The sequence below is a fragment of the Myxocyprinus asiaticus genome, chromosome 37 (genome assembly GCF_019703515.2).
Source record: "Myxocyprinus asiaticus isolate MX2 ecotype Aquarium Trade chromosome 37, UBuf_Myxa_2, whole genome shotgun sequence".
NCBI classification, from domain to species: domain Eukaryota; kingdom Metazoa; phylum Chordata; class Actinopteri; order Cypriniformes; family Catostomidae; genus Myxocyprinus; species Myxocyprinus asiaticus.
Genome location: NC_059380.1, coordinates 41,323,253 through 41,349,231, shown reverse-complemented (window position 1 = coordinate 41,349,231; position 25,979 = coordinate 41,323,253). Strand labels below are relative to the sequence as shown.

General features: G+C 38.9%; 1 protein-coding gene across 1 annotated transcript in view; it reads right to left on the bottom strand.

The window, feature by feature from the left end:
- Positions 1–24,658, bottom strand: part of LOC127428190 (ankyrin repeat domain-containing protein 13C-like) — a 38,227-nt gene extending 13,569 nt beyond the window's left edge. The window contains exons 1-6 of the mRNA XM_051676364.1: positions 24,240–24,658; positions 21,962–22,003; positions 19,389–19,493; positions 3,355–3,440; positions 1,167–1,212; positions 567–633 (exon numbers count right to left, since the gene is read on the bottom strand). Of these exons, the coding sequence (XP_051532324.1) occupies positions 567–633; positions 1,167–1,212; positions 3,355–3,440; positions 19,389–19,493; positions 21,962–22,003; positions 24,240–24,513 (620 nt within the window). The 5' untranslated portion in view covers positions 24,514–24,658. The remainder of the gene's footprint in view (positions 1–566; positions 634–1,166; positions 1,213–3,354; positions 3,441–19,388; positions 19,494–21,961; positions 22,004–24,239) is intronic.
- Between the last annotated feature and the right edge of the window lie 1,321 nt (positions 24,659–25,979).

The window sequence follows — 25,979 nt, the reverse complement described above, 5'->3', positions numbered from 1 at the left end:
AATAATAATAATAACAATAATAAAGAATGAGTACGGATAGTGACCCCAAACATTTGAACTGTAGTGTATGAATGTATATATATTATACACACACACACACACACACATACACACACACAGGGTGGCCCAAAATACCAGGGCCACTAATTCTGATTGCTCATATCTTAAAAATGCATAAAGGCTTTTGCATGATTTTTGCCATACTTCTACGACTTTTTGTAAACAACAAAATGATGTCACTGTGAGCAACAACTACCTTCAACTAAATAAATTAGTAAATCTCTTTTTTTATTGCAATGATGTGTCTTATGTAAATACCTCATGAGAAATGAAAATGTGTAATTTTGCACATCCCTACCATGAACTCAAGTGAATGTTTTGCATCAAATATGATGGTTAAACACTTTTTAACTAGCTGACATTTAGCAGTGTTGTGTGGGTGCTGGAGATGAATATTAAAAACATGCATCATTCAGAACAGGAGTATGATTGGCTCCTGCCTGAATCTCACACCGACTCATCTGGCACCTTTACAGGACAAAACAACATGTGTACATGAAACTTACCGGATATTAATACCCTGTTTGTAGATCTTGCAGGTGTCGGAGGGCAAAATCCGTGACAGTAAAGGCACTGAGAGAATTAAAGTGAACAATTTATCACACATAAACAAGACAATCTTAGCCAAAAGCACACTGAACATGTGAGTAATAGACAGAAAGACAGAATTACATTATTATTCTGCCCCAACATTGAATTTTATAAGTATAAACAATTCTATAGTTCACAGTCAGATTGTTATTAATGTTATTAGACCAGATTCTTTATTATTTCTTTACATTAGAAGTTAAGGTTTTAGTAGAAAAAACCCCCATCAGTTTCCTTCAATGGTTCAGTTTATTATATGTGACCAGCAGGGGGTGTGTCTCTGTGTGTGCTTGTGAAGGCCATGCCCAGAGAGATGACCTCATCACTATAAACAATCCCTCCATCTCCCACCCATAAACCTGCAGAGATGCTCTGTGACCAGTCCTGACGTGATCAATGATCCTACACAGCAGACAGATTGCTGATACGGTTTGTTTAGCCAGTACTTCTGCTGAGAATCTGATTCTATATTTACAAGACAAAATGTATAATCTGTATATGACTATAAATGAACTCACCCCAGCTTTGGAAATCCCAGTGAAGCTCCAAATAAAAATCTCCAAGCTAGAGAGAACACAAAAATACAAAAATGAACAAATAATGCTCTGTGAAAATATAGCACATTCAGTCGGATATATATCCATAATTATAAACAGAAACAGCAGATGAACATCATCTTTAACTCTTGTTATGATTTTCAAGTGTTCAGTTTAATAATCCCAAGAGTAAAATGAGTTTTAGAATTAATATGATTTTGTCGTACATCACAAAAAACAAAAAAAAAACACCTTTGGGGTTCTTTGACAGTATATAATGTTTCTACAAACATTTTCTGATGACACAGTGTGATATCTTCATTCAAGACGAGTCGCCCATGTTTATTTCAGTCTAAATGCTGAAAAGTATTTCCATCAGGCTTCAAAATCGAATTTTTGCCACACCTGACAACGATGAGTGAATTGACTCTTTGCTAAGCCCCGCCTTGAATTTGTTACCGGACAATCCTATCTTAGCAACTGTTGCCGTCCACCATTTGTTCTGACAAGCACTGTTTTCTAATGAGAGTCATGAGTGTGAGTAGTTTTAAGTGGAATTTTATAGAAATTATTAGAAATAGACCGATAATCGGTTTGACCGATATTTTTAACAGATATTTACACTTTTCCACTTAATTGGTTGTCGGTTCTTTAATATCGTGTTTACTGACAAAGTTGGACAGAAAATACTATTATATATTTTATAATTGTATCCCCTCACAATTCGGAATGCCCAATTCACACTACTTAGTAGGTCCTCATGGTGGAGCGGTTACTCACCTCAATCCGGGTGGTGGAGGATGAATCTCAGTTGCCTCCGCTTCTGAGACCGTCAATGCGTGCATCTTATCATGTGACTCATTGTGCATGACACCGCGGAGACTCACAGCATGTGGAGGCTCATGCTATTCTCCACGATCCACACACAACTTACCACACGCCCCATTGAGAGCGAGAACCACTAATCACGACCACGAGGAGGTTACCCCACGTGACTCTACCCTCCCTAGCAACCGGGACAATTTGGTTGCTTAGGAGACCTGGCTGAAGTCAATCAGCACGCCCTGGATTCGAACTCACGACTCCAGGGGAGGACCCCGGACAGAAACGACTTTATATTTTTTTACAAATATTAATTAAGAGATGGCTTTGAACAAGTGTATGTTGCAACTAAAACCCGTCAAATTAATTGTAGACTGATCAGATTAATTTGAGAGAGAGAAATTTGTAGTATTTAAAAAAAATCTTTTAAAATCTTTAAATAAATGGATTAAAGTATGTGTCAGTCCTCATTTCCAATGGAGCTTAGGGTTACTTGAAAAAAATAAATACAAAAAATACTGGCCATAATCTAGAGGTAGACCGATATATCGGTTTTACCGATTAATTGGTGCCGATAGTTGCTTTTTGGAACTATTGGTTATTGGCAAAAATCTATGCCAATAGTTTTAATCTAGTGAGTGTAGGCTATAAAAAGATTAATTTGGTAAATACTTAAATATAGAGGACTGTAACAGAGCCAAGTCTCTGTCATTTCAAAATAAGTGTATTCCGGGCTTGTTTATTATTCTTAAAAGTCCCGCTTTATGCACCAAATCCATTTATTGGGATTTTGGTTACACAATAACCTGCTGGGATTTTATTCATTTTTGGCTCTTATTGTCTCAATGTCTGTGCCCATCATGGTAAAGAAAGATTTTCTGAATAGTACATCAATTTTAAAAACTATCGGCCGATTAATCATTTATTGGCCTTTTCCACCACCTAAGTTATAGATATCTGCAAAATCCACTATCGGTTGACCTCTACCATAAACATCTCTTATCTGCCACCGTCCGTATTATTTTTAATAAAAATATATTCTTTCTCGATGATGATGGAATTATTAAGCTAATTTGTGATAACAGTGATGCGTCACTCTCTGTGAACTGTTCGGCAGAAGTGCAGTGACATTGAGTGTCTTGTGTCCTGTAGGTCACTTCCTATCTGTAGAACGCTACAACTACAGAATATTCCCAACGGGTTCCTCTCGCTCACCCAAAAAGAGTGTCAGCGCTGATGGTAATTAGTTTGTGTGTGTGTGTAGCATTTCAAACTGCTGAGAGGTCCTGAAATGAAATGTGCTGCGGCTCTTTCACACGTGTTAGGTGTATATTCGGGGGTTGTGTACCTCTTTCAGCGCTTTGAGCAGACGAGGTCTCTTGTCCTCCACGCTTTCTCGTGACTGCTGTTTCAGCTTCCGTAGAAGAGCTGTGACTGCAACACAAAAAACACACAATTCAGACTAGGGTCGTCACGATACCAGCTGCTATTCTGTTGTTGTATCAAGTCTTTACAGTTCCATAAAGATACATTAATTGCAGAAAGTAACATTTCATACACTTATTTAGCAGACGCTTTTATCCAAAGCTACTTACAAAATGAGGAAGGACAACATAAACGATTCATCTTAAAGCTGCATTACATTAAGATTTGTTTTTGGTAAGAACACTATTGGAACATTGGTTCATTATTGAGTGAGTACATAAAAAATCCATGTTCAAAACCCGGTCCTTGTCTTACCTAGATTCATTACAGTAAGGCAACAACAATGATTTTTATTTAGAGCTGTTGGGACAGATTTGAATGATGTTACACTTATATAGCACTTTTCTGACACTACACTCAAAGCCCTTTATGTGGTGAAAAGGGACTCTCCTCAACCACCACCAGTGTGCAGCATCCACCTGGATGATGCAATGGCATCCATAGTGCACCAGAATGCTCACCACACACCAGCTATTGGTGGAGAGGAGAGAGTGGAGTGACACAGCCAATTCATATATTGGGATTATTAGGAAGCCATGATCAATTACGGCTATAGGGGAATTTGGCCAGGACACCCCCCTACTTTTTACGAGAAGTGTTCTGGGATTTTTAATGACCACAGAGAGCCAGGACCTCGGTTTAATGTCTCATTGGAAAGACGGTGCCTTTTTACAGTATACTGTCCCTGTCACTGTACTGGGGCGTTAGGACCCACACAGACTGCAGGGTGAGCACCCCCTGCTGGCCTCCTTAACACCTCTTCCAGCAGCAACCTTAAGTTTTCCTCAGGAAGTCTCCCATCCAGGTACTGACCAGGCTCAACTCTGCTTAGCTTCAGTGGGCAACCGGTCTAGAGCTACAGGGTGATATGGCTGCTGACTGGATTTGACACAAAATTGCAGGCATACATCATTCATCCTTGTGTGTTTAAGTCACATCCGTAAGCTCAGAAAGACGGTCTGGCTGTGTCGCGTGAGAGTCGGGGAAGCGAGTGTGACAGCTGTTCAGCAGCGGCGTGAAATCATTCTCCTAATGGATTTTTAACTGTTTTTTTGTTGTTGTTTTTTTACTGTTTGGCGAAGTTACCAAGAATACTTGGATTTGTATTCTGATAGGGTTGTTGAAGCTTTTTGTTTGTTATGCTTTAATCAAAAAGTAGTCATGTATACTGATGTGTTTATAAGTTCCGTTTTTCCGGTGAAGTAAATGTCACATGTTGACTAACATTCATGATGAAGACCTAATGGTCTAAACATGGCAAGCAAGTGTAAGCAAAAGTATTTTTGGACCAATAAATCAGTGTGTAGTTTTTTCCTTTTAGCAGATTGTTTAAACAGATCTACAAGTTACTATAGGTACAAGGTGGTTCCCCATGAATGTATGCTCATCTCAAGTTGTTCATAATGTACCGATTTCAAAGCACATTAATGTATATTAATTTGTTTAGCATGTATCCATCTCTCTCTTATAACTTTACTTCTAAATAAACAATTAAAATTTTTTTTATTGTAATTGTTATATTGTATCCATCCATCCATCTTCAACCACTTATCCGGGACCGGGTCGCAGTGGCAGCAGACTAAGCAAAGTAGCCCATATGTCCTTTCCCCGGCCACATCCTCCAGCTCATCCTGGGGGATCCTGAGGCGTTCCCAGGCCAGCCAAGAGATATAATCCCTCCAGTGTGTTCTAGGTCTTCCCCTGGGCCTCCTCTCAGTTGGACATGCCTGAAACACCTCTGCAGGAAGGCGTCCAGGAGGCATCCTATTCAGATGCCCAAACCACCTCAACTGGCTCCTTTCAACGCGGAGGAGCATCGGTTCTACTCCGAGCCCCTCTTGGATGTCAGAGCTTCACACTATCCCTTAGGGTGAGCTCTGACACCCTATGAAGAAAGCTCATTTCAGCCGCTTGTATTTGCGATCTTATTCTTTTGGTCACTAACCAAAGCTCATGACCATAGGTGGGGGTTGGAACGTACACCGACTGGTAAATTGAGAGCTTTGCCTTCAGGCTCAGCTCCTTCTTCACCACCACGGTTCGGTACAGCGACCGCATTACTGCAGACACTGCACAGATCCACATGTCGATATCACGCACCAACTTTCCCTCACTCGTGAACAAGACCCGAGATATTGAACTCCTCCACTTGGGGCAGCTGCTCTCTCCGTACCTGAAGAGAGCAATCCAGCCTTTTCCGGCAGAGAACCATGGCCTCAGAACTGGAGGTGTTGACCCTCATCCCAACCGCTTTACATGGCCGCAAACCTCCCAGAGTGCACGCTGGAGGTCACAGCATGATGATGCCAACAGGACAACATCATCTGCAAATAGCAGGATGCAATCCTGAGGCCCCCAAACTGGACACACTCCACACCTCGGCTGCACCTTGAGATCCTATCCATGAATATCACAAACAGGATTGGTGACAAGGGACAGCCCCGTCGGACTCCAATGCCCACTGTGAATAAGCATGACTTAATGCCGAGCATGCAGACACAGCTCTTGCAACGGTTATACTGGGACCAAATGGCAGGCACTAGCAGCCCTGGTACCCCATACACCCGCAGCGTCCCCCATAGGACATCCCGGGGAACACGGTTGGGGCAGTGGTGGCTCAGCGGTTAAGGCTCTGAGTTCCTGATCAGAAGGTTGGGGGTTCAAGCCCCAGCATTGCCAAGATGCCACTGTTGGGCCCTTGAGCAAGGCCCTTGACCCTATCTGCTCCAGGGGCGCCGTATCATGGCTGACCCTGCACTCTGACCCCAGCTTAGCTGGGATATGTGAAAAAAAAGAATTTCACTGTATATGTGCAAATGTACAATGTGTGATAAATAAATAAAATTATAATTAAATTATAAATTATGGTTGTATACCTACTCCAAGTCCACAAAACACATGTAAACTGGATGAGTAAACTCCCACAACCCCTCTGGACCTGCGCCAAGATAAAGAGCTGATCCACTGTTCCAGGACCGGGACGGAATCCGCATTGCTCATCCTCAATCTGAGGTTCAACAATCGGACGGAGTCTCCCCTCCAGCACCCTGACATAAGCTTTCCCAGGAAGACTGAGAAGTGTGATCCCTCGATAGTTGAAACACACCCTTCGGTCCCCCTTTTTAAAAATGCGGTGCATAAGCACAGACCACAGTCAGAGCTTTCCCCCCTGCAACACGAAGTAGCAATGAGGCAACCCTCTCATCTACTGGGCTAAACTCCAAGATTGTAGCGCCAAGCCGGGGTGCTTGTGAGTATACCCACACCCTCTCAACGCCTTTCCTCCTGAGCAACTCCAGAGAAGGAGAGAGTCCAACCCCTGGTCCAGGTGTTTGGTTCCAGAGCCAGAACAGTGTGTAGAGGTGAGTCCAACTATATTTAGCTGGTATCTCTCAACCTCACACACTAATTCTGGCTCCTTCCCCACCAGGGAGGTCAATTTCCATGTTCCAAAAGCCATTTTCTGTAACCAAGGTCCAGTCCACACAGGCCCCGCCTGTTATATAGCATATATCTGCATATTATTTTCATGTTCAATAAAATATTTTTCATTATTATTAAATACTCATTTTGCATTTTTATATTACAGTCTTATTGTGTGCAGTGCATATACATACTATTGTAGTATTACAGTCCACTTGCATTATCCACTGAGACTGTAGACTGTAATATAAAAGTGTCTTTAATTGAACTCATATTAACCATATCACGAGTTTCACCTCTTAAACTGATATGTGTAGAACACTACAAACATTAATGTGTATTGTGTAGTGGATAAAACACTTTAATAATCATATTAAAATATAATTAAGAGTGTTGTTTATCTTCCTCAAAGTAATATATCTGTTTTAAATGTTTAAGCGAATAGCAAATCAACATGAAAATAGCACGTCGACACATGACACCTGCTCTGCAGGTAAATATGAAACCATGAGATTCATCTGTCACAAGAACAGTGCCAAATCACAACTCACGTAAAATGTTCCTCCACAAGTAACAGTTTTATGCTTCAACCACCAGAGGGCCAAAAGTTACACAGTGTAGCTTTAAGGAGTAGCACGAAAAGTGCTGCATTACAAAGCTTCAATTGTCTTAGAAAAGTACTACCAAAGACAAGATCAGAGTGCAACAAGAATTTTTTTTTCTTTTATTATTATGTGTAGGGCCAATAAGGACTCCTTTATGTTAAGTTTAGGGATGGGCGTTATCAAATGATTTTGTAGTCGAGTCGAACTGAAAAAACGACTAATCGATTTAAGTTAAAAAATAAAAAAAGTATGACACTTATAGAAATTTATAGGTTTTGTTTTACTCACAAATGTTCCCAAGAATGGTTTCAAAATAAGCAAACTTCAAGAAACTCTGCTTTTCTTTTTGGAAGAAAAATTTAATGAACAATATGCATTAATAAAAATGAAAAAGTAAAAAATAAATAAAAATCATTTGCACTCACCTGTAGCTTACATAGAAACCAATACCAATGGCTTTAAGGCTCGGGTATACTTCCTTTTTTTACTGCGTTCCAGATCGGATCGCGCCCAGCCTACCGCGTCGCCTTTCAAAGTATACTTTTCTGACTGTAAGAGAATACGAACGTGTTCGGCACATGCACACTACAACTGCTTTGTGATACTTTGTTAGCACAGTCATGGCACGCGGTGACTATGCGGACAGACGAGGACCGCATCTGTAGGTCGAGAAAATCTGGGCCGCACGGACAACCGAGGTATACTTTGGATATTGGAGTCAACAAAAAAGTCTTTCAGATTTCTTTTCACATTTTTATCGTTTCACATGTTTTTTTCTTCCGAAAAAAAGTGGTGAAAGATGTTTTTTTTTAAAATATATTTCACGCACACACACACATACTTGTCTGATAAGTTTCTTGTACCGCTTCTTATTTTCTTTCCAACATAAATGCAGATCTTCGTCCATCGGTATGCATCAATCTGACATGAACCGAATACCAATAGAGTACAATTCAATAAGAATCCAAATAATTCAAGTAGGGGTTGTCGATATACCGGTAGACATGATAAATTTGGAAACGGTGCACATTTTGGATTATAGTCTCTATAACGGTTATGCAAAATCGCCACCGCGTGCCAAGAAATGTGCAACTCATTCTACTCACATTACACGTATGCAGTACACATTCTGTCGGAGAAATGGAGGAAGAAGGAGGAACGGCTTCATGTGAGAATTAAAGAAACAGGGTTTTTCAGGGACTGACAATTTGTTGGCGGTCGCCCAAGTGACATTTTGGGCCCATATGCTTTATTTCCTTTGTTGTATTGCTTTGAGAAGATGTCGAGTTTCTTTTATTCAGAGAAAATTATTCATATCATGATATAAGATTTTGGTCACATCGCCCACCTCTAATTGCCACACTTGGCTTTGCATGCAAGCACACACCATCATGTCTCAAACAACACAACCACATCGCCACCCAGTGGACTCAATTGTAGATTGAGTGCTCTAGTACTTGAGTGCAGTATCGGTATCAGGACATCCCTAAAAAAATTTAATGATTGCCAGCCCTAATATACAGTACATGTGTGTTTCCTTCGATTAACAGATGGACTGTAAAATGGAAACACAGATGCTGATCAGCGCCTGTGTTTTGGGCTTTAACAGTGATCTATATATCAATAACACACACACAGAGAACACTCAGAGCTCAAACACACTTAATGCAGCGCGATCACTCACGTAATGAATAGAGCTGTCTGACCTCCCGTTAAACACTGCTGACAGAAAAGAGGTGAATATCTATTGTTAGTGGCACTCCAGACAAACTGGACCACAGCTGAACTAGATCAGATTTACTCATCTATGTGGAGTGAAGAGAATCAAACATGAGGGATGGATGCACCATAGCACCAACTATGAGCAAAGAAAAGGACTGCCCGCGTGTCGAACATCTGGGCCACACGCGGACAGTCCGCGCACACCGTGTTGATGACAAAAGCTGCATCATGCATACTATGTGCGGAGCGATCAGCAATGCGTACACCTGAAGTATACTTTGGTCTTTAAGGAGACTTTACCTTCTTTTTACCAAACCCTAACCTTTGTTTTTGAAGAGAAATATTTCGTGTATTGCTGCCAATTATCACTAAATTTCAATTTAGTTATGTAAAATAGGGTGTTTTCTAGTTTATTATATATTTATGTTCAATTTAATATTGTCACCCTATTTATTTAACAAACAAAATTAGGCCTAACCATTGTTTAACTATAGCAATATTGTAGTAACCATATTTTTTGGTGGAAAATACTGTAATATACATATCCTCCTGAGACTCGAGTACGACTGCTGTGTACATTTTATATTTTCCTTTTTGATTTGTAACTAGTAGCCCCTAATAAACATGCATAGTTTTCCTAAAAATGTATGTCCTCATATGTAGACTTTTTTTTTTTAAATCAAGTTGTTCATTTTGTGTCCAGGAGTGTTGGTTATGCAGGTTTTTGAGACGTTACAGACATTACAGCTGATTTTCTAAAGTGATAGTCAGTGCTGAAGCATTATACCAATCAGAAATTATCATAATTAATTCAGATTTAAAGTAATGTCCAGCATCATCCAATCACTGTCAACCATGTTAAAATAAAATGATACATTATAAATTGTGAATCTATGTACTGATTATCATTGTCACATGTCTGTCAAACATGTTGAGTGATCCAAACATCATCTGCAGCCTGAAACTGAACTTTTGATCAGATTTTAGGAGTGAATGCACTTAACTGCATAGAGAGCTATAGGATGCTCCCTTGCTCCCTATTTAGTGAATGACTTAACCTCCAGTGTGCTGTCTGTCTGCACTGGTCTCAGAACAGCTATAAATGCACCTTATTCCATATAAAGCCTCTGAAAGCAACATTTTTCAGCTTTTGTATGAATACATTAATTCTCAATATGATAATGTACAGTAAATGTAGGATTTCTATGGGGAAAATAGCACTACAGTCCACTATAGTGGTCATCGTGTTTAACAGTGTGCTGGTTTGCGATAAATCGATAACATTTTTAAAATGGCATACTGGATGAAACTAAAGATTTTACTCTTTTGACTCAATCAGGTTTCAATGTAAAAACATAATGAGGTTTCTTACCAGATGTAGTTTTGTTGGAGTTTCTCCCAAAAACAAACTTCTCTGAGATCGTTACCATATTGTTTTGTGTCATGACTCTGTACGTTGAAAGTTTAACGCTTTACTGACAACACAGAGTGTCCTGAACTGAGATCAGTTGCTTTAAATGAAATGAAATTGCATATAGCATTATATATATATGAGGATGCGGAGTAACCATGCTTTCACTATAGCCTAATATTACACCATAAATGAACCACGACTGCAGTAAATAATATCATCTGATTGTTATATATAATACTTTTAAATATTTTCTTCTTTAATTTGTATCAGTGCAGTAATCTACTTTTAGTTAGTAGCTTGTAGTTTAGCTAGCAACGTTTTTAAAAGAGTAGCTTGACTGTAGTTTAACTACTTTAAGTTATGAGTAGCTTGTAGCTTCACAAACACTGCTTACTACCAATAATGAACACTAGACCTGTTTTTGTGTTTTACTGCAGTAACCGTGATATTTTTACAGACAATCACACTCATCTCGTGAATGCACACGCTAACAGCACCATCACGTCTTGACTGGCCCCGCGAGCTCTAAAGTACTGACACTAGAAACCACGTGATACTGATTCACCGTGGTACAGCACAACACTAACAGTGAATACTAACACATAAAGAGACTTAATGAGTTAAACTCATTAATGACTGACCCGATCAGTGCTGAACTGGGACCAGTGGGCCGTACGGATCGCTGACTAATACAGACAGAAGCACTGCTACAGTTCTGCTCAAATCTCTTGGCTTCGGGTTTGAGTTTCTCTGCCAGAGCGGCACAAATGATCAGATCAGATCAGAGGCGTTTATCTGCAGCGCATCCAGTGATCACACCAATAACAGTTATGTTCCAGTCACCTGATAGTGCCCTGCTAAGTGGACTTTCCAGGGTATTCAATCATTAGGTTGAATTAGGTGTGGCAAAATGGCTCGACAGCGCCACCTACAAACATTCAACGATGTGCGCTTTACACTTCGTTTCACCTACATGTACGAAAATCGGTACACTTGTGTAACATGCCAATACCTACAAAAATGTATCTTGGACCCATGCCCTAAACTCAACAGGAAGTCAGCCATTTTGATTTTTCTATTCAATTTTTGCTCAGTTTTTGCCATTTCCAGGCCTCGTACTTTAACGAACTCCTCCTAGCGATTTCATCAGATCTACTTCATATTCGGTTATTCTAATCTAAAGGCCTTGGCGATGCTAAATTGCAAAGCTTTTGAGTTTTCACTGCACGGCGTGGCCGTGACGGACTGACAAATTTCGATGTTTCGCCATGAAAAAGGAAGTTGTTATAACTCATACATACAATGTCCAATCTGCCCCAAACTTCACGTTTTATAAGAGTCCCGGCCTGAACACTTCTATATGCCAATATTCAGTTATAGACATAGCTCCACCTACTCGCAACAGGAAATGACATGTTTTACACTATGATATACTCTTAACAACATTTATGTGCTAAAAAAATGCTAAAAAAAATTGGAGTGACATTCCCCTGGCACAGCAGCCCCAATGTGTACCAGGGTGCGAGGGCCCGTTCATCACTGCTTGCAGCTTTAATTTTAATTGAGATTCCAAATAGTAGGGAGTGTACATGCAAACGGCATAAGGAACAAGTGAACATCAATACAACACAAGAATTGGACAGGAAATCTGCTCATCACTGATTGCGTTGTACCTCAAAATCTCATGAAGTTTGGCTAAAATAAACAAGGTGAAAGTCTGATGTTTTTATTCATCTCAGTTCACCAGTGCACGAGTATGAACCGCACCAGATGTGTCACTATTCCAATGTTAAGAAAACTTCCATACTAACAACATAATATTTTCACATTAAACATCTCAACAGTCATTTATCACACAATTTGTATTAATGAATATACATGTATAATAATCTGTATTTTCTTTAAATGCACTTGAAAGTATTATAGACATTTATATAAGGGTGCTTCTTCAACTTCGGGCACTTTCACGTCCCAGGGGTTGATTTTTAATTATTAAAACGAACAGATTTAAACTTTTGTTCTTTTTGTCATATAAAGGCCTCATTAAAACCGACTTAGAAACTTTTCACCTTCATTGTTTATTTTTGGCACTTTTCAAATGTCTTTTAAGTCTAGATTTTAGTCTTCAGACCCAGACTTTCAATAAATGATGAAAATCCATTATGAAATGACTAATTATTACATTTAAAACACTGATCATCTAAACAAAAATTGAAATAAACAGAAACCATTTCAATATTTATTGTGTGAAATTGATTTCTCTTAATACTTCAAAAATGACTGTCATTTCCAGCACACCAAACAATTTCACCCCTAATAAAGTTTATCAAAAGTTATTGTACTTGTTAACCAAGTGGACAAAAGTGTCAGTGAAGAGCACGCTTGAGATGAAATGTGAGACAAAACAAAGAAAATATAAATATCACTTTTTATTGGCTGTAATTTCCTATCAAACAGTAAAAAGTGTGAAAATCTGTACATCAAATGTTAGTTAAGTGTTAAAAATGTCATTTCCATCCATTTTCATGACTTGAATGACATAAATCTCCTGTGATGCATGTGCACACACTGTTGGACATTATTAGTAGACAAATTAAATAAACATGTGAGAGTGTGAACAAATGTTTTAAGCAGACTTTGCTGTCTTGAAGTCCACAGTGATAAAAGTGTCCAAAGTTTTTTTTTTCTTCTCCCCATTTAGGAATGCCCAATTCCCAATGCGCCTCGTGGTGGTGTAGTGACTCGCCTCAATCCGGGTGGTGGAGGATGAATCTCAGTTGCCTCCATGTCTGAGACCGTCAATCTGCACATCTTATCACGTGGCTTGTTGAGCACATTACCATGGAGACATAGCGCATGTGGAGGCTTCACGTTATTCTCCGCAGCATCCACACTCAACTCACCACGCACCCCACCGAGAGCGAGAACCACATTATAGTGACCACGAGGAGGTTACCCCATGTGACTCTACCCTCCCTAGCAACCGGGCCAATTTGGTTGCTTAGCAGACCTGGCTGGAGTCACTCAGCACACACTGGATTCAAACTCACGACTTCAGGTGTGGTAGTCAGCATCAGTACTCGCTGAGATACCCAGGCCCCCTCAAAAGTGCCCAAAGTTGAAGAAAAACTCATTTATGAAAGTCATTTGATTATATTTATTTACATGGTTATAGGATGTCATCAGAGTGGAACCTCCAACTATCTGAACTACTATGTGTTTTTGATAATGTTACAGATATCCCCTGCTTAGTATGTAGGGAGCAGTAAACACATTATAGGGTCCCTGTGAATCAGAACGCTGCTATACTCAAGACTTAAACTCAGTAGAATGTGATTGTTTCAAATCAAACATCTGACATCAATGTGCATTGATTCATATGATGTGTAATATTTCCTGTAGGTTGTCTCAGAAATATCTGCACACCCACTAACACTGATTCATAATCGTCTTCAAAGAAAAATATTACATCTGTTCCAAAACGCAGTGAGCTCTCTAGATTTTTACAAATGATGTTGCTTCTTAGATACCTTGTTTTGGCCAAGATCTACAGCAGCACTGAACTCAATCGTCACAATCATCCAAAATAAAGTTGCCAGGCTTAAATCGAAATTTAAGAATAATAGTCAGAGTGGGCCTGGGTATCTCAGCGAGTATTGACGTTGACTACCACTTCTGAAGCTGCGAGTTCGAATCCAGGGTGTGCTGAGTGACTCCAGCCAGGTCTCCTAAGCAACCAAATTGGCCTGGTTGCTAGGGAGGGTAGAGTCACATGGGGTAACCTCCTCGTGGTCACTATAATGTGGTTCTTGCTCTCGGTGGGGCGTGTGGTGAGTTGTGTGTGGATGCCGCAGAGAATAGCGTGAAGCCTCCACACACACCAAGTCTCCATGGTAATGCACTCAACAAGCCACGTGATAAGATGCACGGATTGACGTCTCAGACGCGGAGGCAACTGAGATTCGTCCTCCACCACCCGGATTGAGGCGAGTCACTACACCACCATGAGGCATTAGGCTATGTTCAGACTGCAGGCAAATCAGATTTTTCTCAAATCAGATCTTTTTAGGCAGATTGTCTGCACTATTAATTGCAAGTGATCAAATCAGATTTGCGTGTTCAGACATAACCAACCAATCTGCATGGGTTGCTTTGGTAACGACATAGGCATACCCATGTGACAATGCTTTCAAAACAAATGCGGGAAAAATAGATGTACATCATCTCGCTCTCCAAATAAGCACCCTGTCCAGTCACGGTGCAGGACCGGTAAATATTGTGATGTTCCATGCTGCAGACACCGATTTTTGACGTCATCGTTGTGTTGCGTTAAGAGTGACGCAAAAGACCATTTAAAATCCGATTTGAGCAGCCAGAGCGTCCGGACTGAGACGCATCTGATAAAATCAGATTACAATCGCATTTGAAACCACCTCCTTATGTGGTTTGAATCAGATTCGGGAAAATCAGATTGCATGTGTTTTTTTGCTGTCCAGACTACCAAAAACTCATCTGGATACAATCTGGATGTGCAAAAAATCGGATTTGTAGTGGCAGTCTGAACAAGGACTTTGAGCGCATTGGGAATTGGGCATTCCAAATTGGGGAGAAAATAATAATAATAAAAAAAAGAATAATAGTCAGACACTCATTGATGTCAGTGATGGGTGTCATTCAAATCAAACCGAAGAAAACACTGGTCACAACTTGTGCATCTGATCTACATTTAAATTTACCATCAGATGTTTATCTAGATTTCTTTCAATAATGCAAAGTATTTATGTAGGCAGTGACCGCAAGGCACTTCACTTGAGGTTTGAAATAAAAAGAGCTAATAACTATTACACATATATTCCTAACAGATATTATCATTCTGACTGTTTCGCACAATAAAACAGTATGTCAGTTTTTGATGATCACATGCAGAGTGTCGTATCTGTGGTGCTGGTTTGCATTTCTAACAGCTACACCACCAAGTTCACATGCAAATCTGTAATACGTATGTAAACGAACACAGATCTCTGAGCATCAGGAACTGAAAACAAGCAGCACAACTAACCAGTCATTTCTCAGTCACATTACAGAACAACAGTATCTTCACTACAATACCGTCAGTTAGCTGTTTAACGCAGATTAATACTCACTCCAGACTGAAAAAAGATTTCCAGTAGAGAATTACCACTGACCATGTGATGTAATCCAGAGTGATATTTAATCTGAACAGACACCACGTCACACAGCCATTATGAATCAACAATGAAAGAGAGACACTTTATTTTAGTGTGTTAACAGTCCTTAATGGAAGAACTGAGAGAGGACGACTCGTGGCCTGATTACACACACACACACACACACACACAGGAAGTGCTCCTAATGAAGCCCTTTACATCGGCACACAAAGCCGAGGCGATCCATAAGGAATTTCGCTCCTCCAGTTGTTAAAAATTCATTAAAATAGAGAAACAGTAACAGAGTACATCAGCTGATCTGAGATCAGTCATGTTAAGGGATGGGACAGATGGATCCTAAAGTATCAATACTTCCGATAAGAAACCTGAAATGCGCACATAAAATATTAATTTTAAAGTTTTATTTTAAACTAGTGATTTAATTATTTATTTACCATGAAAATGAAAGCCTATTATTTGCTTCAAAGTGGAAAAAAGAACTGTATTAGCAAATCGCTGTGTAGGATTAGGATCGGAAATATTTCTTCTGCTCTACTGAACACAAACGAAGATATTTTGAAGTATAAGGTGTTTTTGTCCATACAATGCAAGTCCATGGGGCCCAAACTTTCAAGCTCCAAAAAGCACATATAAGGTAATCCATTCGACTCCAGTGGTCTTCTGAAGCGTTACAATCAGTTTTGGGTGAGAAACAGACCAAAAATGCATTATAGACATCTGCAGTGTCCAGAGTGCCATCACAATTTGAAGCTCGATTACACATCTTCACACTTGATGCATGCACATAGCGCCATACACGACATGGAGTAAACAACTGGAGTCGTAGTTTGGACTACTTTTATGATGCCTATTTGTGCTTTTCTGAGCTTGAAAGTTTTGGATCCCATTGATGTGCATTGCATGGAAATGGCATTTGTGTTCCGCAGAAGAAAGTAAGTCATACGAGTAGTGTTGTCATGGTACCAAAATTTCAGTAGTCGGTACCGATACCAGTGAAATTTCACGGTTCTCGATACCAATTTCAATACCACAGCAAAAATGTGCTAATATGGTATTGTGCTATTGAACACACCCGTTTAGCCTATTTAAAGTTAAATTTCAATGTAGATAATAAATTAAGACATGCAAGTGTTTCTCAATTAAGGATGCATTAAGTGTTTTTAAGCAGGGCCCTACTGAAATCACAAAATCCTTTTTTCCTTTTCTAGAATTCCTTGTTTTAAAGTTTAATTTAATTTCATCATCAAAATGGTGTCTAATCAAATTAATTCTAAAAACTTTTAACAAGGAACAAATAGAACAATTACTTTTCAACATTGCATTTAACAAACAATGCTTACTATACTAACAATTCAGTACAGCAGCACTCTTGCTTGTGATATATTGCTTCATTTTTATTATTATTATTATTATGAATATTACTACAGTAAATATTACATTTTACTGTACAGTTGCAATTTCTTCAATTTCAGGCACCTTGCTTTTATTTTGAATCGTGCTTTTATTTTGACGTGAGGTTTTGATGGGAGCTTCACTTCCTCTGACGGATAAACAGTTCGCTACATGGCACAGTGTGATCGTTAAAGCGCAAATGCAGTGACTGAATTATATAAATATATAGTCTACATGTAAAACTGCTCTTTCGTCTCATAAACAGCAAATGATTCTCAATGTCTGTGGCGTTTCCAGCGTATGAACGGTCGCATTCACACATTCACTTTAAAGCACACAGCTCGAATGCACACTAAGACTGCAGCCATTTGTGGTTTAATAATCACACTAGGACGTCACGATTTTAACTGGATTAATTGTGCATTTCAGTGTAAAAACAGTAACAGAGCTCACGCTCAAATAAGCATGTGAGCATTTGGAAGCTGTCGTGTATTAGACAGACAGCGTGCGGGGATAAAGTCAATGCTCGGTACTACCGGTATTCTAGAAACACTGGTATCGTTACATCTTTTTTATTTTAGTACCGACTTGGTGCCGGAGTAGCGGTACATTTGACAACACTACATATGAGTTTGAAACGGCATGAGGGTGAGTAAATGATGTGAGAATTATAATTTTTCTGTGAACTATCCCTTCAATACACAAAAATGCTGAAGGACAGGTAATGACAAAAAGAGTTAATTCACACAATAAATGGAGCTAAATGCACATTTTTGAATGGGTTTGTGTGACATTAGTTTATTTATCGTACTCTAACTATAGTAAGTTTATTTCTGTAAATTAAATGTCAAAACATTGATCATGTTCTGTAATTGTTGTTAAGTGACAAACAAAAACAGAACTCTAATAATTTGCTCTTAAATGTTACAATAAAATATAATATTAAATTACTAAACAATGGTAATAATAATAATAAATGGCCACAAAATTACCCAATTACAGGGCCTGTGTATCTCAGCGAGTATTGACACTGACTATCACCCCTGGAGTCGTGAGTTTGAATCCAGGGTGTGCTGAGTGACTCCAGCCAGGTCTCCTAAGCAACCAAATTGGCCCGGTTGCTAGGGAGGGTAGAGTCACATGTGGTAACCTCCTCGTGGTCGTGATTAGTGGTTCTCGCTCTCAATGGGGCGTGTGGTAAGTTGTGTGTGGATCGTGGAGAGTAGCATGAGCCTCCACATGCTGTGAGTCTCCGGTGTCATGCACAACGAGTCACGTGATAAGATGCGCGGATTGACGGTCTCAGAAGCGGAAGCAACTGAGACTTGTCCTCCACCACCCGGATTGAGGTGAGTAACCACACCACCACGAGGACCTACTAAGTAGTGGGAATTGGGCATTCCAAATTGGGAGAAAAGGGGATAATTTTTTTTTTTTTTTTAAGTCCCCAATTTATTCATAGAAATTGAAAAAAATTAAAATAAAAGGTATTGGTATTGGCATCTTTGATATTGGCATTCATAGTACTTGGTATCGGATTGAAAAGTAAATAAGTGGTATTGCCCATCTCAGGTGATTTTATATCACAACAAAGCACTGTCCATCTAAAAGTTGTCTCACTAGACAGACTTTTGACATTTCGGCATAAAGCCTGGCCCACTTGGCAACTGATTCGGAACAAGAACCGCCCACTTAGACAGAAAGAGACTGACTGATTGACATGTAAAACAACCATTTCAATTTTTGAAATGAAGTTGAGGACCAGGTCAGTCCAAACAAAGTAGAATATACAACTCTGCTCGTGGATACCTAATTTTCTTACTACAAAGTTCCTAAAACTGAACTCTAAATTCATTGAAAGATTTAATGTGATGAACATCACAAACGTTTTGTCAAATCCAGTGACTAGTTCTTCTTCAGAAGTGCTCATTGTGGCACTCTGGGAACTGTGTTTTCTGCTGGACTGATAGAAACCTGTGCACACTGACTCCTGGACATTACAAACAGTCAGCCAATCAGATTGGAGCTTGTGATTTTGGCAAGTTCTTCATTACACTGAAATAACTGTGGAGATTAAACCGTATTATTTCAGCAATAACAGGCCAGTAAACTCAGTTTAAGATCCGTTTAGACACACACACACGTGACTCACTCATCTGTCTGTCTCCGTAACTGATGGCCTCGGCGAGCGGACTCCATCCCTGAGCGTTCTTCACCTTCACTGGTGCATTATGGGCCAGCAGGAGATGAGCACATTCTAAAGAAGAGAAACAAATTTAAATATCAACACTTCGTTACAGTTTGATGCTGTTCAGAGCTCAATATTCGATTTCAAATCAACCGCCTCACATCAACAATGTGTCTGGACACTTAAAAATGTGTTTCAATTTAGGATCATGTCAACTAGCTGATGAGTGAGGGCATATATGGGTGTTTCTTCAACTTCAGACACTTTCATGTCCCAGGGGTTTTAAGAGTTTTAATTATTAATTAAAATGATTTCAATGTTTTTATATTTGTTATATGAAGGTCTCATTAAAACTGAATTGGAAACTTTCACCAGGCCTTCGTCATTTATTTTTGGTACTTTTCAAATGACTTTTGTGAATAGATTTCACTGTTTTAGCCTCATCCCAGACTTTCAATATTAAACTATGAAAATACATTTTTATAAAAATACAAATTATTATGTTTCATTATGTCACAAATTACGACTGTCTCACAGGCATCATTTCCAGCACACCAAAAATGTTGCCCCTAATAAAGTTTGTTCAAAAGTTAGTGTACATATCAAGGATCAAAGTGGACAAAAGTGTTTGTGAAGAGCATGATTGAGATGAAATACGAGACAAAACACAGACAAATCAAGATAAATATAACTTTTTATTGGCCGTCATTTCCAATCAAGCTGTAAAAAGTGTGAAAATCTGATTTTACTGACTTTAAAATGTTAGCTATGATATTAGACAAAGGAGTCAGTCATTTTATTTGAAAATATTATATTTGAATTATATTTTATATAATAGGTGTGAAAAAAGTGCACAAATACTTTTTACAGTCCTCTGTACACACGGAAAACACAAACAAGAAACACTTGCAGAATACTGACGTTGACATCCCGCCCCCTGCATGAGCGACACAAAGAGAACCGTGCCATTAAAGTGACGCTGAGATCCAGATTTAAACATGCAGCTTAATTTAACATCTCTGCTGCAGTCGCAAAGGAACAGCTTTAATTCGGTGTTCATATCTGCTCGTCTCTAGAGAAACTCACGCAAGCTCCTCACAAGGCAGGTGGATGTTTAGGACCAGAACAGATTCAGGCGATGTTTGAAATCGAATAATAGCGCACTGCATACTGTACAGTATATACTGTATTCTGCCAATAACATGGCATCCAGTTATTTTGCCTTTTTGGCAGTCTGATCAAACAATGAGTCAAGAAAGAGGTGTAAAAATTGCAGCTGATACTTCCAGTTCATTCATCACACTGCAAATGAAAGGTCAAGTTCAGCACATTGTATTCTGGGACACAGTGCTGTGTTGTGTAATGCACATTGTAGCAACGCAGTAGGTCTTTCAGGTATGCTTAGTACATTTCATTCAACACATTTCTGCTCATCCACGGCAAAACTGCTTCTTTATTTTGAAATTTAAGCACAAGATCTATGAGTCAATGCAGAAACCATAAAGAGAAACTCAAAGAAGCAGAACGGGTTCATTTTACTGCTAGTACATTAAGGGGCTTTTCAGACTGATTGTGTTAAAGCTTTAAAAAAAAGCTAGATGCAGTGCAACAAATTAATCAGAATACAGGTGTATGGAGACATGTTTTCACAAGTTCTTTTACACTGACAAAGCATCTTAATAAACACTGCACTCATGCGCAAGACACTAAAAAACAGCAAAACGTGTCGCAACGTAATGGTCAGAGACGTCCGTTTAGCTTTTGTTTACATAGAAAAACAATTTAAACAAACAGAATGATGCAAAAAAATGAAAACAAAAAGTGAACAGCCCCTAATGTGTCAATAGGGCTCAGATATGTGCCTTTAATGGCCGATCCTATGGAATGAAATACGTGCCACTGGGACTTCAATTTGAACATATTTAGTTGAAATTGAATTTGCAGTTTTGAACTTGAATTACATCAAACTTGAAATTCAAATGTATGTGGTACGAATTCAGATTACATTTTTTAATACACTGATTCAGGTTTTATATTCAGATTCTGGTCAATTTGACGAAGACTTCCGGGGTACTCAGAAAGAGCAATCGAGCCTGTATGTAATCGAACTCCTTCTTGACCAATCACAACGTTGCTCACAGTTCATATTTGGAAGAGGAAGGATCCGCTGTGAAATAGTGCCAACGTGGGATCATGGCTGAACGAGAGCCACCACCTCTCACTAGCGTAATTACTTGTTCTGCCCTGATGCAAACTCCAGACGTAATTAGTGTATTTGGTAAACAGGCTGTTTGATGCATGAAATAAATGTTTATCAGTCATCTGATATCTGACGTGTTTACTTTTAATATGATTATTTACATTTTAAAGTATTTCGACATCATGCATCATGGGATTACATGCCCTCAAAAACTATTTTACAGTAATGTGCATCAGGTAACAAAGGTCATGTGTAACCCAGGACCATCACACCAGATCAACTCGTTTAGTTTTGCAATACTGCATACTGGGAAACCCAAACAAACATGATGACTCACCTTTATGACCCATCATAATAGCCAGATGAAGAGGTGTGTTACCTGAAACAGAGAAGAATCACAAACTGAGTCACTACAATAATGATGAACCAAAGACAACAAGCTTTCACTTCAGCAGTTAAGTAAAACAGCAGAAACTCCAGCAGCACATGCTACTGCATACACAGCAGGTTCTAGATCAGTATGGTTCTGAATCACTCTTGTTCTAGTTTTTATGATCCTAGATCACTACATTTATAAATCATTAGGCTCTCACTCAATATGGTCCTAAATTACTAGTTATATCTGCATCACAATGGTTCTAGATCACTATGGTTCTGAATAATTATAGCCTAGCTCAAGATCATTATGGTTGTAAATCACTATAATCTCAAATCATTAAGGTTCTAGATTACCGTGGCTTCGGATCAGTATGGCTCTAGAGCACTAAGGTACTGACAATTAATGTTCTAGATCTCTATGAGTCTAGATCACAATGGTTCAGGATCATTATGATTCCATTTCAATGTGGTTCTGGATCAGTACAGTTCTACATAAAAACAGATCACTATGGTTCTTCATAATTAAGGTTCTAGATCACTGTTTTTCTGGTTCAGTATGGTTCTAGATTACTGTTGTTTGGATCAAAATGGTTCTGGATCAGTATGATTCTGAATCATTATGGTTCTAGATTAATTTGGTTCTGGATCAATATGGTTCTTGATGATTAATGTTATAGAAAACTGTTGTTTTGGTTCAGTATATTTCTGAATCATTCTGGTTCTAGATTACTGTGGTTCTGGAATGTCATAGATAACTGTTGTTTTGGTCCAGTAAGGTTCTGGATCATTATGGTTATAGATCACTATGGTACTGATAATTAAGATTCTAGATCACTATGGTTCAGGATCATTATGATTCTATATTAATGTGGTTCTCGATTGGTACAGTTCTAAATCAAAACAGATCACCATGGCTCTTTATAATTAAGTTTCTAGATCACTGTTGTTCTGGTTCAGTATGGTTTTAGATTACTGTAGTTCTGGATCAATATTGTTGTGGATCAGTATGATTGTGAATCATTATAGTTCTAGATTACTGTGGTTCTGGATGACTATGGTTCTTGATGATTGATGTTATAGATAACTGTTGTTTTGGTCCAGTGAGGTTTTGTATCATTATGGTTATAGATCACTACGGTACTGATAATTAAGGTTCTAGATCACTATGGTTCAGGATCATTATGATTCTATAGTAATGTGGTTCTGGATTGGTATGATTCTACATCTAAACAAATCACCATGGCTCTTCATAATTAAGGTTCTAGATTACTGTAGTTCTGGATCAATACTGTTCTGGATCAGTATGATTCTGAACCAGTATGGTTCAAGATTACTGTGGTTCTGGAACACTATGGTTATTGATTATTAATGTTACAGACAACTGCTGTTTTGGTTCAGTATAGTTCTGGAGGTTTATAGTTTTAGATTACTGTGGTACTGGATCACTATGGTTCTTCATGATTAATGTCATAGATAACTGTTGTTTTGGTCCAGTAAGGTTCTGGATCATTATGGTTATAGATCACTATGGTACTGATAATTAAGACTCTAGATCACTATGGTTCAGGATCATTATGATTCTATATTAATGTGGTTCTCGATTGGTACGGTTCTAAATCAAAACAGATCACCATGGCTCTTTATAATTAAGTTTCTAGAACACTGTTGTTCTGGTTCAGTATGGTTTTAGATTACTGTAGTTCTGGATCAATATTGTTGTGGTTCAGTATGATTGTGAATCATTATAGTTCTAGATTACTGTGGTTTTGGATGATTGATGTTATAGATAACTGTTGTTTTGGTCCAGTATAGTTCTGGATCAATATGGCTCTAGATCACTCTGATAATTAAGGTTCTAGATCATTATGGTTCAGGACCATTATGATTCTATATTAATGTGGTTCTGGATTGGTATGATTCTACATCTAAACAGATCACCATGGCTCTTCATAATTAAGGTTCTAGATTACTGTAGTTCTGGATCAATACTGTTCTGGATCAGTATGATTCTGAACCAGTATGGTTCAAGATTACTGTGGTTCTGGAACACTATGGTTATTGATTATTAATGTTACAGACAACTGCAGTTTTGGTTCAGTATAGTTCTGGAGGTTTATAGTTTTAGATTACTGTGGTACTGGATCACTATGGTTCTTCATGATTAATGTTTTAGATAACTGTTGTTTTGCTTCAATATGGTTCTGAATCATTATGGTTCTAGTTCGTGGATGTCTCACCATGCACGTCTTTCTGCGTGATGTTCTGTGTTCGGATGAGCGATGACAGTCTCCGCACGTCTCCTCTGAACACACACTCATGTACGGGATACACACTCTCCAGATCGATGTGCTTCTGGTTCTGCTGTGAGCTGGACCGGATGATCTTGTGGTTGATCTTGCTGCTCTTGTTAGCTTTGATAGGCCCGGTGTCCGCCGCCTCTTCGTCCGGCTCCAGTAGATCCAGACCCGCCTTGCGCTCTCGGCGCACCGAGCGGATCTTCTCTCCCGTCATATTCACACACACAGCAGTCCGCAAAACATGAACACGCTCCGGTGATTTAATGGACACGGGCGGGAATGCGACGCGCTGAACGGTAAACAAACGACACACACACTCACACTCACACACACCCTACGAGCAAGAGCCATCTGACATCTTCCGCTCCCAATCTCGCGAGAATCACATGCTGGGGGAAAGGAGACAGGTCGTAGTCTCGCGAGAATTAATAGGCGCTCCCTCATTCAGAGGACCAAACAAGTATCTACTCTCGCGATATTTGAATGTCAGTGAATAGAGATGTTGTAGTGACTCCGTATGTTTGAATAACACAAACTGATGGAGCATTGGATATTAAATGGCACGTTTTCTTTGTATAGATGACATTATATGAAAAAACAATTATAAGTTCCCTTAACAGTGTGACTAAAGTGGAAGAAGGGCCCTGACATGCGCACTGCCGACACCTACTGGTCATACTGGGAACATGCTGAGTGTATTTCAATATCATTGCAAAGTTGCTTCCGAAATCTGGAAGTCTTTTATTCATCTATTGATTTGAAAACAGACTTGTTTAGAAGTTCATCATCTAAACTGGAGGCCTTTACTCGCTCATTGTTTCAAAAGTTCTCTAATTAACAGCCGGCCAACTTTTTTTAATGTCTTAGTCATAGTGGGACGTGTTTGATTTAAACCAAACGTGTTCAAAAATAATTTTTATTGCATTATTAATAATATAGCTGTAAGCAGCAATAGGGGTCCAAGCACCTAAATTAGACCCAGGACCCACCCAGAATATTACAGATTATTCTTTGACTTCAAATATATATTTATAAAATAGTTTTAAAAATGCATAAATTCTGATTTCTGAAAGCGTGAAAGAACTGTTTGAGTGTGCCGCCTTTCTGTTATTAAGGAAAATTTGGTCAAAATAAATTTGGCCCATCCATTTTTATTGAGGCCCACCTAAAAGTAATTTTCTGGCTACGCCCTTGAATCAGACAAATGGCCTTGGACAAGTTTGAAGAAATAGAGTGAATATTTTTCATGCGGAAATGGAAATCCACATGAGTCATAAATATGTGATTTGGGGGCACTCAGGGATTAAGAGGAAATACAAATTTTCATTCTACCACATACTGTGAATTCTTATTATTTGAGCAACGCCTTGTGGTCAATTCTCACTAAATTTGTTAGACAGCCTAATTTTAGCAACCTTTAAGTGGGTGCCAAATATCATAATGATCGGTCATTCACAACACAAGTTATCATCTGCCGAATTTGATTGGCTGATGGTGGTCATTTTTGTTGATTTGTCCAATCATTATTTTAAGGATATGTTTGCACTTGAAACAAAAATGATGCATGCTAAATTTGCAAAAACGTCCTTGATGAAACGGTTGCAGAGTTTTTTCCAATTAACATTTTTTATTGATTCATGGTCATATAATAAAGAAAAAACACAACATATAAACATTGAA